This window comes from Podarcis raffonei, chromosome 4 (assembly GCF_027172205.1).
Source record: "Podarcis raffonei isolate rPodRaf1 chromosome 4, rPodRaf1.pri, whole genome shotgun sequence".
NCBI classification, from domain to species: Eukaryota; Metazoa; Chordata; class Lepidosauria; order Squamata; family Lacertidae; genus Podarcis; species Podarcis raffonei.
The window spans coordinates 14093592-14108937 of NC_070605.1; the positions used below are offsets into that span (position 1 = coordinate 14093592).

Consider the following 15346-nt stretch of genomic DNA (forward strand, 5'->3'; position numbering starts at 1 on the left):
TCGTTAGACTACAACCCTGATAATTCCCAACCACTGGCTATGCTAGCTGGGGCCAAAGGGAGATCACTGGCATTCATATATGAGAGCCAGTGTGGCGCAGTGGTTAGCATGTCGGACTAAGACCTGGGAAACAAGGGTTCAAACCCCCTATTTGGCTATGAAGCTCACTGGGTGAGCCTGGGTCAGTCACTGCTTAACCTACCTCACAAGGTTGCTGTGAGGATAAAAAGGGGAGGAGGAAACAATTTAAGCCACCTTGAGCTCTTAGGAGGAAAAGATGGGACAGAAATGCAATCAATCAATCAATCAATCAATCAATCAATCAATCAATACCACTTATTCATTAGCACTTCTAACCATACAGTAAGAATAATCATAAAGTCAAATACTGTATCAACACTCAAAGCCATTTACAAAAAGAACACACACTCAAAACCTTCACCATGAAGGGATTTGATTAAGATCAGTGCTTCTCAAACTTGGGTTTCCAGCTGCTATTGGAACTACAATTCCCATTATCCCTGACCACTGGACTTGCTAGCTAGGGATGATGGGAGTTGTAGTGCCAAAAACAGCTGGAGACCCAAGTCTGGGAAACAGTGAGATGGGAAAGGTTTCTCTAAAAGCCTCAAAATGCAAGAAAAGAGTGTCACTCAAGCCACCGTTCTTTTCACTCTTTTTAAATTCAGCTCACAGAAAATTATGCTTATCTTTGGCGCTGTTCTGATGCCTCAGGCACTTCTACAAACTTGCCTCTGGGAAGCTCTAGGGCACCCCACACATTTACTGCCCAACAGATTTCCATACTGCACCCTTTTGAAAAGAAATGGGGGGCAGGGACAGGATGGATGGGTGAAGGAAAAACAGGGGGGACTGTCCCTTCTCTTCAACAGCCAATGATGACATTTGACAGACCATCTCCCATTAGCTAGCATGGGGAAATTAATTTCTCTGGTTAGCAGGTGGGCAGAATTTCATGTTTTTCATGTTTCAAATTAATGGGAATTTTGAGGCAGAAGAAGTGTCTGGGAAATAATGAGTCTAATAGGATTTAGGCTAGAGTAGAAAAAATGGATGCAAAGAGAACCATGAACTCAGTTTTGCCAAACCCACTGCAATGTCCATCTCTTCCCTATCACGAGCCAAGGAAAGATTTGCATAACTAAATCTAGCTTTCCCCCTCTATGATGTGGGTGGGGGTTCTAAAATCAGAGAGCTGCAGGTGGCCCTTGAGCTAATTTCATGTGGCCTTCAGTCTAAAAATGGAGAGAAGGGGTGGCAGGAAGAGAAAAAAGGGGGCACATTGTCTCTATGACCCATTAGGAGGAAGGGCCGAAGCTCAGTGGCAGATCATCTGCTTTGAATAATAATAATAATAATAATAATAATAATAATAATAATAATAATAATTTATAACCCACCCTCCCCAGCCACGACTGGGCTCAGGGCGGCTAACAACCGATATAAAAACAAACTGATTGAAAAACAACTTGATAAAAACAAATTGATTGAAAAACAAGATTAAAATACAACATTAAATCATTAAAACATTAAAATGCAGCCCCACCACAGGAGGAGAAACGAAAAAAGAAAGAGGGGGAGGGAATCAAATTGGCTCCAAGCCAAAGGCCAGGCGGAACAACTCTGTCTTACAGGCCCTGCGGAAAGAAATCAGATCCTGCAGGGCCCTGGTCTCATTAGACAGAGTGTTCCACCTGGCCGGAGCCAGTGTTGAAAAGGCCCTGGTTCTGGTTGAGGCTAATCTGACTTCCTTAGGGCCCGGGACCTCTAGGGTGTTGCTATTTATGGAATGAATGAATGAATGAATGAATGAATGAATGAAGAAGGTCCCAGGTTCACCCCTTGGAATGTCCAAGTAGGGTTTGGAGAGGATCATGTTTGAAAGCCTGGAGCCCCATTGCCAGTCATTGTAGACAATAATGGGATAGAGGGACCCTCTTACATTGGTGTCCAGCCCCACCCGCCGCTGGCTGTGGCCTCCTCCACCACCAGCATGCAGACCCCAATAGAAAAAAGAGTCCCCATCTTAGCTCTGTGAGGCGATCCTTCCACATACTATCAATTCCCTGTGAATGGAGTCCCCTCCCCAAAAGTCAGGCTCAAGGCCTTTGGGTTCTGAGACCCGAATGGGATGTCTGGCAATAAAAAATAGGCCCCTCCAAAGTGCATGGCCCAATACAGGCAATGGCCACGATCCAAGAGTGTCTGGGGGGGACGGCAAGAATTTAGGTAGCCTTGCTGAATCAGAGATGGTTGCTCACCTGGCTCTGATGCCAGGGCTTAAATGGGCACCATGGGCAGAGATTGTTTCTTGTGATCAGCTGTCACAACGCTCAGGCAGGTCTAGCACTGTAGCCAAGAGGCAGAGAGTATAAGCAAGCTAGTGTCAGGCTTCAGGGAATAAGCTTCCTCCCTCGTGGTAGTAAATAAGAAGATCAAATAAAAGGAACGTTTTACCAGTTAGATTCTTTAATAATCACAGTAAGAGACAAAAGAACACATCTCCCTAGAAATGGCGGTGCTCCCAATTAAGGGATACTCCCCCTCCATCCCTATTAATCCATTAATCACTCCTACGTCTTGTAATCATAGCTGTCAACGTTTCCCTTTTTTAAAGGGAAATTCCCTTATTCCGAATAGGATTCCTTGCAAGAAAAGGGAAAAGTTGACAGCTATGCTTGTAATCTGAGCTCCTACCTTCTGCGCTTTCTGTTCTCGACATTGGGGAAGGTGGTGGAGGAATGCTGTCCAACGACTGTGAATCTGTTAACCCTCTCCAGTGGCATAGCGTGGGGGGTGCAGGGGGGGCCGGCCGCACCGGGCGCAACATCTGGGGGTTAGGGTTAGGGGGCGCAAATTACTTGCCTTGCCCCGGGTGCTGACAACCCACGCTACGCCACTGACCCTCTCTCTTCCAGTGTTTCTTCTAGCTGTTCCCCATCCAGTATTTCCCAGCTTCTGCCTTCTGAACTATGCCCCTCTGCAAACCACTGTTCCAAATCTATACTGTCTTCCTGCTCTGGGAAGATTCAGGGTCAGGGGGAGAGGGCGGCTCCTACCATTCCTCCTCAGTGCAAGCCCTCCTCAACACGGTCCCTGTCAGCTAGGCTTGCATTGGAAAGGGTGTCGGTGTTCCAGAAGAGAAAGTTCTGAAGCCTGACTGCTTGGCGTTCTAGTTACATAACCCCACACCATGTGTCATAGCTGGCCAGTTTTCAGAGGCTTAAAACAAAAATGATGTGATTTACTGCAGCATTATCTGGATCACTTAGAAGAGCATCAATCCGTACATGTGCTCCCCATGTGGTCTATGACCGAGGGCTGTAGAATGGACAGAGATGGCTTCCAATAGGGGCAACACTACGTCTACCTCCTTGCTTTTGCCCCTGCTCTATGCGCATTACTGGAGATCCTCAGCTGCTCAGAAGCCAGAGCACAAGGCAGCATAGCTGCCAACCGTCCCTTATTTGGCGGGAAAGTCCCTTATCCCAGCGCTGTGTCCCGCTGCTGTCCCTTACTTATGATGTCCCTTAAATTTCCAGGGTTTCAAAGGAAGCAGCTCCTCTCCCTCCCTCCCTGTCGGCCAGGGAGGAGGGAGGCTCCAACTGTGTTGCTTGGCTGCGTTGTTCACCCAATAAGGAGTCTAAGAACGACTGGGGGGTGGAGCTTGCATGCCTTGTGCCAATCAAATCGGCCGTGTTGCCTGGGGACTCGCTTTTGCTCAGCGCTTCCCAGCAGAGAGGTGATGGTGGTTTTCCTTGCTGCATCCCCTTTGCCGGGTTGCTGCGCTGTGGGAACCACCGCTTGAGGCTTCGTTTGGCTGCTGGCTGGGTTTTCTGCCTTTGGCTTGGAGGGGCTCAGAAGTTGAACATACCTGTGCTCCTTGGAAAATCCCTTATTTTGGCTGCTGATCCCTTATTTTCGAGGCTGCTGGTCCCTTATTTTCAAATCTGTAAGTTGACAGCTATGCAAGGCAGACACCTCCAGAGGGTGACAACTCTGTATCAGGTCTTCAGAGAACATCAGTCCCAAGAGACAAATGTAATTGCCATGTAGATCAGCAGTAAGTGGTACTCCCCACTAAGGGCTTTCGCGTCATGAACTCATAAGGAGTAGGTAGAAGTAAAGGGGCAATTGATACCTTCTTGGTCAGAGTCGGTTAGTGAAAGAACAGGTGAAAACACTGAGTTCGCATTCTGTTGTGGTTTTGGGCACCCGTTATGAACACACCTCTTCACACAGGCTTTTGGGAAAGCAATTCAGCAAGGACAGCTGTAAATGAAAAGGTCCATCTGCTGTACTGATATGGTTTGGCTTTAAAAATTATCCTTTTAATGTCATTATATTGAGTTTTATTGTTTTATTGTATATGCTGTAAGCTACCCTGGGATCTTGAGGAAGAAAGGTTTAGAAATGGAGATGATTATAACGATAAGAAACATAGTATTAATTACCCTGAATATGCTGAAACCAATAGAAATATGGCACCACCTAGTGGTAGAATTCAAGGATTACAATTCAGATCAGTCTACCAAATAAAAAAGGGGAGGAATGCTGTGCCCCAGTACGCAAAGAATGCACAACTGAATACTGGATCCTGACCATGAGCCTCCAAAAAATAATCACAACAAGTCACTAAAACACTTTTAACATCTTACAGTTAGCAGCTAAAATCACGAGCTGGTTTTCAGAAGAGAACAGAAATCTGAATTCCTAATGGTATAAATGTATACTTAATGTGCAAAAATTAATAGAACTTTGATTTCCTAATGTCATGTTCCACCATCTCCTTGTTAGGACCAGCCCATATCCGGAACCAAGCAAGACCTCTACACTGCAAAAGAGAAAAGACCCCCATTGCCAGATCCAACATCTATAGGGACTAAGAGGAGTCAATGAACACTGAGACACACCCTCAGACCACTACGCTGGAAGATGCCTATCTCAAGAAGTCTGCAGAGTTGGTAGATCTGATGCACTCCAAATAGTCACCCGCCAGAATCTCCATCAGGTGTGGAGACAGTGATGAGTCTAAGTTAGAGTTCAGTCCAAAAGATGCAGTGCACATCTGTAAACATCAGGCTTCTAGTCTCTGAAGGTTCATCCACACTTCCCTTTGTCCCATGTTTTCTTCTGACTTCTAGACATAAGTCCAACAGGGTTTTGTTTTGCCTTACAACTTTCTTTGGGAAAAGCCATCGTTGTTGTTTGTTTGTTTGTTTTTATTATAATTTATATACCGTCCTATACCCGGAGGTCTCAGGGTGGTTCACATAAAAAGATCACAGTATATAAAATAAAAATGAAAGCAAGAACCCAATAATAGCCCCCCCCCAAGCCACATTTTAAAAGGGTATGGGATGTTGATCAGGTCAACCAAAGCCTGGTCAAAAAGGAACATTTTTGCCTGGTGCCTAAAGGTGTATAATGAAGGCGTCAGGCAAACTTCCCTGGGGAGAGCATTCCGCAGATGGGGAGCCACTGCAGAGAAGGCCCTGTTCTCGTGTTGCCACCCTCCTGACCTCTCGAGGAGGCGACACACAAAGGAGGGCCTCAGAAGATGATCTCAGGGTCTGGGTAGGTTCATGTGGAAAGAGGCAGTCCTTGAGGTATTGCGGACCTGAGCTGTTCACCGCTGAATCAGAACAAATGTCAATCCATAGAAAATCTGATTGGTGTTTGCTCTGATTCAGCAGTAAACCACAGGTTTTGCTGGGGGAAGTGGCAGTAAAAAAGGAAAACTGCACAGACTCACGCCAAGAAGTCACAGACCAAACAGAAGCATGAATGAGACCTGAGTATCACTCAGGAGGAACTATAACCAGAGCATTTTCCAGACTAGGGTTCCATATAAGACAGTAAACTCACAATGTCTGCAAATTAAATGTAGCTCAGCTAGAAAACTCAATGATGTGCAGGGAGGGAAGAAAGCAAACCAAGAAATCAAATCCAATTTATGTACACTTCCTGGAGGATATTAATAATCCACCTTTAGCACCAGTCTGTTTATTAAACCATTTTTAAAAAAGTTGTTGAAGAAACACCGGAGATGGAAACAAGAGGCCCAAATGTTAAAGCAAAACCCACTTGCTTATTTAAAATAATCACTGCCTATTCATGATGACATACGTCCACCTCACTCGATTTCCATTTTCTATCTAAAGACAAAAAAGGAGAATTGTATACAATCGTAGATGCTCAAGTTGTTCAGCAGTCCTCAAGGAAGCTGCTGTGGTTGACAGCTGTGATCTGTTGGTTTACAATTAGGATGCTCAGAGGAATGCATCATGCTCCCAGGGCACAGTCCTCATTCCAGCTCAGAGGCAGAGCTGGAGAAAGAGGAGGCATCATCCATGGAGCCAACCAGCACTCCTAGCCACTGAGTCTAAAGCAGGCATGGCCAAACTTGGCCCTCCAGATGTTTTGGGACTACAGCTCCCATCATCCCTAGCTAACAGGACCAGTGGTCAGGGATGATGGGTCCCAAAACATCTGGAGGGCCAAGTTTGGCCATGCCTGGTCTAAAGGATGTGACTTGGATGGACTCCTCTAGCTCAGAGAGCACTCCTCCAATTAACCCTCACTGCATCCATGCTAGAAGAACCAACAGATGCAGAATTATTATTATTATTATTATTGATTTCTCTCAGGACCATGCCCCTTTAAAAGAGCAGACATTTCCTCAGAGAGGTGGGCCTAACAGGAGGTTCAAGGCAGACAGCCTTCATAAGTCTTAGATGCAGAAGCAACAACTCTCCCTAAGTGAGTCCTGGCAAGCATTGGAGCTGTGAGCTCTCCAGGGTGCTGATCTGCCTGTCTGTGACTTTGCTCTTTGGGGTGTGGCCTTTGTTCTATCAATGGGTATCAGTCTGGCCTCTTCCGGGACCCTGAGACTCTGTCTCCACCCCCATCTTTCACCCTGGACAATGAGGTCCAGCTCCGAGGGCCTTCTGGCAATTCCCTCACTGCAAGAAGTGAGGTTACAGGGAATCAGGCAGAGGACCTTCTCGGTGGTGGCTCCCACCCTGTGGAACGCCCTCCCATCAGATGTCAAGGAAATAGACTACTATCTGTCTTTTAGAAGACATCTGAAGGCAGCCCTGTTTAGGGAAGTTTTTAATGTTTGATGTTTTATCATGTTTTTAATATTCTGTTGGGAGCCGCCCAGAGTGGTTGGGGAAACCCAGCCAGATGGGCGGAGTATAAATAAATTAATCACCACCATCATCATCAAGCTGGAAAAAGACAGCACAGAGTGGATTATTCCCATGGATGAAATAAGTTACCCATTCTACCCAAGGAACATACTTCAAGTTCCATAACTTATTTCAAACCTTCTACAGCTAATGTCGCTGCAACGTATTTTCACAAACGTTTTTTCCCTGCAAGGAACCAGATTTCCCAGTAACTGCACTTTTATGTGCTGTGCTGCTGCAAGGGGTTTCAGTCGCAGTGAGTCTGTAAACCAGGAAGCAATTTAGGAATGCCTCAAAAAGTACCGTAATACAGTTGCGTCTGTATGTGGCAATAGCTCAACTTGGAATATCCTGTGCAGCAATTAGTTCCAGGACATGCTGGGTTGAATTATTATTCATTATTTTTTATTAAACATTTATATAGTGCCATTGATTTATACAGTACCGGAAGCTTTACAAAATAATAGCTACCCTTTGGGTAAGGTTGGATGAATCTGTCAGTTTTGATTTCTCTCAGTTTCACACTTTCCCAATCTTAAATTCAGGTTTTCACGGCTCCATATAGATTTTGATTGGCTGTCCAATTTTAAAACACCCTCACAGAAATTTTTCAGTGTTTTAGTGCACACTTAGAGACTGAGCGGAGATATAATAGCCATCTTCAAATATCTAAAGGGCCATCACATGGAAGATGAAGCAAGCTTGTTTTCTCTGGCACCGGAGGGTAGAACCCAAACCAATGGTTACAAGAAAGGAGATTCCGACGCAATATCAAGAAGAACTTTCTGACAGTAAGAGCTGTCTGACAGTGGAACGGTCTCCCTTGAACTCTCCTTCTTTGGGAGTTTTTCAGCAGATGTTGGATGGCAATGTGTCATGGATGCTTTGGTTGAGATTCCTGGGCTTGGACTAGATGACCCTAGGGTCCCCTACAACTCTACAATTCTGTGATTTCCCCCCAAAACACAAATTTTTGAAACCCATTTCTTGAAATACAAGGCATTCCTTATCTTGTTCTCACCAATATGTGCATTTTCATGCACACTTCCCCTTAAAATCACATCATTATACATATTTTCTAGTTGTAAAAGTGTATTGCAAAATTCAGAAGAGCTTCAGTTTTCAAGGTAGCTATGTTCCAGTTTCCTTATTGTTTTAGGAGACATGACTTGTGAATTTTATCATATACCCCTTGCCTTTTCCTCCTAAACTTTAAAAGTTCTGAATACTTTAAACCAGAGGTAGCCAATGCAGAGCCATCCAAGCCTGATGCATTTGCCATTAGCCCCAGCAAGCACGGCCAGTAGCCTAAAACATCTAGAAGGCACCAAATTGGCTACACGTAATATAGACTTTCCCCATAGGGAAGATGCTCCTTGTCAGCATTTTGGATGTCTTTTTCTGGACTTTCCCCAGAAAGACCATGCCCCTTTTTGAGATTGGGTGACCAGAACCACACGCAATATTCCAGATTGGGGGGTGCCCCCAAGATTTATGCAAGTGCATTTCATATAGGCTCCTTTAGTTTTCAGTTGCAGCAACATGCAATTCACCCCTTATGCCAACACAGAAGACGACTTCAAGTTCCTGCTTTGGACCATATACTACATGCCCAGAGCTCTGAAAAGACCCAAGCAGAAGCCTCTGTGGAATTCAGTCGCATATCTGCAATTTTTGCTCAGCCTGTATATATTTCTAAATTTCACTTTTTAATTGAGCCTGTTCATAAGAGCATGAGAAGAACGCTTCCAAGACATATCTCACCCAACATTTTGTACTCACAGTGGCCAATCAAATGCTTATGGAAATCCCACAACAAGGATCGGAGGAGAACAGCTCTCTCTTCAATTGTGACGCCCAGAAACTGGTATTTAAATGAATATTGCCTCCAAGAGTGGAGGCAGCAGCTATCTGAATATTGCCCCCATTGTTATTGGAGATCTGATATATTCCAACGCATTGGGTTTTTCTGTGGCTGACAGTTCCTCATTCATGCAGACACTCAGCAAGAAATTTTAAGAAATGCTTATACTCTGACACACCCAAATTATGTTGTTGAGTTGTTGTTGCTGTTGTTGTTGCTGCTTCTGAACTGCCTACACCTCTAATTCTTTTGCCTCTTAGGGCCTCCCCACATTCCTCAGAAAACTGCCCTTGTTTCTCAGACCTGCGTCGAGTTTCAATCCCAGGCACATTGACAGCTTTCTGTTCCCTCATCAAACTAGACTACAAGCATTCTTTGCTTTGTGCCTAGCAGGGAGTGTTAATGAACATTCCATCGACTCAGATTTAGAGGCTTCACCTATCCAAGCCCAAATGCAATGCAGACAGGGAGCAGAATGACAAAGCTGAAGCAGAGTGATGCAATTTCATCCCAAGCACAGAATTCACACACCGAAAGAGTACTGAGCAGAAGTCTCAAAAGGAAGACAGCAAATGATTTGGGGTGCATGAAGGACAACTATCTGCAAGGCTTTTGAATGAATTTGAAAGAGACATACAAAATGTAAACTATAGGTTTGAGTTAGCTACTTCCCAGTTCTTTAAAACTGCATCATTCTTTGCCATCCCTAATACCCCCAGTCAGTTTTCTTTGTAGCTATAGCGCTGCCTTCAAGACGACCCTCCCATGCAAATCCTCTGATGTTTATTCAATAGACACAGCTGCTATCTCAATGCTGCAGCCACGACAAAGGGAAACCAAAGCAGGAACTGTGCATGTGAGAACCGCCCCCCCACCAAATCCCCCAGGTGACTAAATGAATGATAATGCCAAATGCGAAATTTCTACGTCTAACCACCGCCTCTGTCAATTGCTCTCCCTGGATATTGGATTTGGAAATTAATGAACTCCTTTCATTCACAGACGCTGTTGAAACAGGGTGCTAATTGGCTGACTTGGAAGATTTATAGTTGTTGAGACTTGATTGAATGTGCTTCCCCACCCTGGGAAGTGTTGCTTTGCTGGGACCACTGCAGAGATGCTGCATTGCAGCACAATGCAAGTGTACGGACCACTGATTGAGTACGACTTTGGACATTGTCTTGCCATGCATGAAGAGGAAGCAGAGATTCCCTGCATCTCCTGTTCCTGCCCACCTACAGCAATGTCATATGGGAAATACACCTTCTGCTCCCACCCATTACCTTGCCTAGGAGATATTCTAGCTTCCTATGGGGCAGCAGCAGGTTTATTTCCAGTATGGAGAGGACGCAGTTCTACCTCCCTCTCCCCAATATCAGCCTTATCTCTCTTGAATATATATATTGCATATCTCAGTTGCTCTTCCTTCATGCCTGACCAGCCTGGACACCCAATTTTTCTATAGGTTCAGTATTATCTTTGCTGGCCTAACCCATGCATTGAAAATATATTTTCTTTGCCTATCCATGCACAAATGTGCAAATAACTATATGCATTACCATCGCATTGTCGTATGCAAACAGTTTAACAACAGATATTGGATAACTGCATGTTAGGATTCAAAGCAGTGTGTAAAACAAATCGTTCATTCCATGTAGCGTGGATTCATAAATGTTGAAAAAGAATTTTGTAGATTTTTTCCACCTCCTTTTAAGTCATAGCATGCATGGCACAGTGATTTTTATAAGGTGATAGTTTTATCACTGTGTATCTTTCTTTTTAAGTCTACCCCCCACCCAAATTGACATGCATTTTTTTAAATGTTGAAAGAGAAGCATTTATATAGTGCTTTAGAATATAAAGAATGAGTCACATACATTAACTTTCAGTCCTTAGAGCAATCTTGTAATTACACTTCAGTGTTATGATCCCCACACTGTAGCCACTGAGGCTGAGATGGAGGGCTTGCCTAAAGTCATCTAGAGAAGCCATAGAAGAGGCAAAACAGAGACTTCCCCATTCATAGCAGGGTCTCTTAGCCATGATGTTTCATGAGCTCTTTACCATGACCCAATCTGCTGGTGATCACTTAGATCTGCAGGGAGCGGCACCCTTTCACCCAAGGGCCTCATATACTTGCCTACCACTGCAGGTAGCATACAAGACAACAAATAACAGAGTGCCAGGCTCTTGCCAGAGAGCTTTCCTTTCAGGGATTTTCATTCTCCACCAAGGAGGCAGGGCCTGGAAGAGGTAGATGAGACCAGGAACTAAGGAAGGGCTCAGTTACCACCTGTCACAGGTCTGAGCAAATTGTCTCTTTCCCAGGACCTGTCCAGGGTCCTGAAAGAGCTGCTCTTCCTTAATACTGTCTCATGCCCTTTTAGTAGATGCTGTATCTGCCTATCACTGTCCTCTTCTTTGCCTGCCAGTTCCAGACAATGACCTGACTTTCCCCCTGTAGAATTGCATGGGCTGATCCTTGCTAGTCCTTCTTTGTTGCACTGGAAACAGAGCATGAGCAAACTACTGCATTGTAGTTTTTCAGTATTGAAATGTCTATTGAGCTTTTTATCTGTGCAATTTTCTTGATATATGCTTGTTAGACTCCACTGGAATAAAGCAATAAATCTTTATCTATTTAGCGCATTAAAAGTTATTCTTGTTTTGTCAGAGGCCATTAAAACTTGTGTGTGAACCATTTGAACGTATGCAACAAATCGTATTTGACGTAAAAACTATAAATAGAAAGAGGCCAATATGACCAAATTTAAAAAGACAATTAGCACATTGACAAATGCATCAACTTGTACAATATAACAACTTATAAAACATTAAATGCTAGCTATGAAAAATTAAAACAGTTAATAATCTGAACTGGCAGACATTAGCCTAGAGTTAAGGAATGTGGCACACTATGCAAATTAACATGTTTTGAAGTGTGAGCAGCAAGTCGTTTGGGGCATTATGCTGCAGTGTGTGTGTGTGTGTGTGTGTGTGTGTGTGTGTGTGTGTCTCCCACTCAAATGCACAAAAAATAAGCAGCCCTGTCCATAACAAAAACTCCGTCTAATGCAATGTTTGTACTGACCCAAACATTAAGTAGAAGGAAGTTAAATCAACCTTTGTTTGAGACAGACAATTATGGCAATCTCAGACACACGAGGATCAAAATATGTCCCTGCATTCCGGACAAATATCTCATTACCTCTCAATCCATGTAGTGCAACATGGCCAGTTGTCAGGGTTGATGGGAGTTGTATTCTGGACAGCCAGAGGTTCCACATGGGATGTGAATGAATGATGCAGTCACTCCCAGTACAAATAATGAAACAGAATGACTTGCCCACCAATGAGATTGCCTTTGATGTCTCTGTTTAAGATCTGCTCTTGCCTCCTTCCAATAAAGAACCAGGCACGGTTCTTTGTGGGTTGGTAATTCCAACTCTTGGGCACTTTAGAATTCGTGCTGGTTCACTACAGAACTTACAAGGGACACGGGTGGAGCTGTGGGTTAAACCACAGAGCCTAGGGCTTGCCGATCAGAAGGTCGGCGGTTTGAATCCCTGTGACGGGGTGAGCTCCCGTTGCTCGGTCCCTGCTCCTGCCAACCTAGCAGTTCGAAAGCACGTCAAAGTGCAAGTAGATAAATAGGTACCACTGCAGCGGGAAGGTAAACGGCATTTCCGTGTGCTGCTCTGGTTCGCCAGAAGCAGCTTAGTCATGCTGGCCACATGACCTGGAAGCTGTCTGCAGACAAACGCCGGCTCCCTCGGCCAATAAAGCAAGATGAGCGCCGCAACCCCAGAGTCGGTCACGACTGGACCTAATGGTCAGGGGTCCCTTTACCTTTACCTTACTACAGAACTTGCACTTCAAAACTGGGGTGGTGTGGTTTTCAAAACTTGAAGGGGCACTGTCCTTGATGACAACAGTGGCACCGTGGTCTCCACAGTGGTGATGGAGGTCCTATTGGTGCCTGCTTGCTGTTGTTAATGGAGAATTCAAGGGGAAATGTCAGGCAACAAGTGGTGCTCTGTTACAGCCACAGGCGGTGGTGTGAAAATAAAAATTCCCCCCTGCAAGTGGTGCAATATGTTTGGGAGACCTCTTTTCGTTCAAGGTTAGTTTGGAGAGGAAGTGTCCATGCAAGGCTACTTCACGGGGTGTGTGGGGAGCACTGTAGATATCAGAAATGTGGGGGAGACTGCTCTGTTGTCATTTCATCAACATCAATTTAACATGTCAGAAGCATCAAAAATGCGCCCCACAACTTGCAAGACTAGGGCTCCCCCTACTGCTACCAATCTGCAGATGTGGAGCTAGTCTGGATTTAGCCTTCCAGATGAAATGAAGGCCCAGCTTCTCACTTGTATGAATGGGAGACAAGACAGCCATTACACAATCACGTTCATTTCTTTTTAAGTGCTGGCAAATGCAAGCACCCATTCTAATTTTCTCTGGTAAAGGTAAAAGGTAAAAGACCCCTGGTCCAGTCAAAGGCAACTAGTGGGTGTGGTGCTCATCGCACTTTTCAGGCCGAGGGAGCCGTCATTTATCAGGATGTGGGTGGCGCTGTGGTCTACACCACTGAGCCTCTTGGGCTTGCTGATCAGAAGGTCAGCAGTTCGAATCTGCGCAACGGGGTGAGCTCCTGTTGCTCTGTCCCAGCTTCTGCCAACCTAGCAGTTATAAAGTATATCTGTGTGATCAAAGCTATTGGCCCATCATCGCATGAAGAAACATGAGTGCGGATCAAGCAGTACAAACATGGGAACAGCTGTGGTTCTGTACTGCCCAGTTTATGTAGCCACACATCTAACCAAATGACGAAATAGGCAGAGGATGTGTAAATGCACTGATCTTCAGAATATCCTTCTAGCGTTGGCCACTACTAATTTCTCTTTTTAGCATGAAGATGGAAAGGATCTGTTTGCTACAGTTATCTAGCACTTCATTTATTCCTCTTCCCAGCCAATACCTTGTAACAATTGGTACCCACAATCATAAGCAATAAAACACAGAGGGAGATAGGCTACCAAAGGAACACAAAAGGGAAAAACCATTTCCAACCCGATGGAAACAGAGAGACACAGAACCACTCCATGTGGCTCATAATTGTGTCCTGAAAACTTCTGATGAGAGCCAAATAGCAGAATTTTGGGGAGTAAATTTTTGAAGCTCAAATTAATTTATATTTTCTATTCAACAAAAGGCTGCACCAATGTTAGTCCTACTCAAGAGTAGACACACTGGAAATAATAGGCTTGTCTAACACAGGCCCGTTTGTGTCCACGGCTCCATTCTGGAGTTGAGCTTAGTTGGATACAACTCAAAACGTTCCTGCACAACAGATCCCACTTTGAAGGATGGTGTTTTCCATCGTTAAAGAGTTATTTCTAGCATCTCTTGACATTTGGCAAGCCTACCTTCTGGCTGGTATTGTGCTATAATGGTCACAGTCTGGCCTGCGCCTTTGAGCGCTGCAGCAGCCTGTTCATGGGTAGCACCACGAAGATCGATCCCATTCACCTGCAAAGGGGAGAGGAGAAGCAAAGAAACATGAGTGCGTTCCATAGTTCAAACAAGAAGAAATGGGATTATGGACTGAAAACACGTGAAAGCGACAGGGGGCAGAAGCAGACAGATTTTCTCATCCCTCCCTCCCTCTTAGAACAGAAAGCTGCTTTGAGGCCTCTCGAGTGTGGTTTTATATACATTTAAGAAATAAAAGGTCTTTTTGCACCTCTTGAAGGCCAGCAACGGTATGGTGCCAATTCTTTGTTGTTGTCAAAGTTGCCCAGGCTGGCTAAAATCCACACCAGCTGGAGCAAGGCCTGAAATGTCCACAGAATTATGCAGCAGGAAGGGCAGCAAATTTCATTTTGGTGAGGAAAGCGGTTTGTTTGTTTGTTTGTTTGGGGTGTTTTTCTTTTGGTTAGGCATGTCTGAAGTGTGTGCGAGAGCGAGAGAGCATGGGAGGCAAAGCAAGAGGAAGCGTGTAGGAGGAGGAACGCTAAAAACCTTTGCAGTGGTGTGTATGCGTGTCTAAGCACCCTCTAAAACAGCAGAGAGTTGTTGCAGACAAAGAACTGAGCAGCATGGGTTGATATCCGCAAAGGTCAGGGGTGGAATTAAGATGGTCTAACAATAGAGAGAGGGCAGGCTAGGAGCTACGTGTAGGAGTGGGGAACCTTTGCATGTCTGAGAACACAGTGCATGGCACTGACTTTTGCAGCAGAGATTTCAAGCGGGGGCAGGAGAC

General features: G+C 44.8%; 1 protein-coding gene across 27 annotated transcripts in view; it reads right to left on the minus strand.

Moving 5' to 3' along the window:
* DLG2 (discs large MAGUK scaffold protein 2) overlaps positions 1 to 15346 on the minus strand; it is an 891570-nt gene that overhangs the window by 139974 nt on the left and 736250 nt on the right. For all 27 annotated transcript variants that reach the window (XM_053385482.1, XM_053385478.1, XM_053385484.1 and 24 more), the window contains one exon: positions 14511 to 14613. In XM_053385482.1, coding sequence (XP_053241457.1) covers positions 14511 to 14613 — 103 coding nt within the window. The remainder of the gene's footprint in view (positions 1 to 14510; positions 14614 to 15346) is intronic.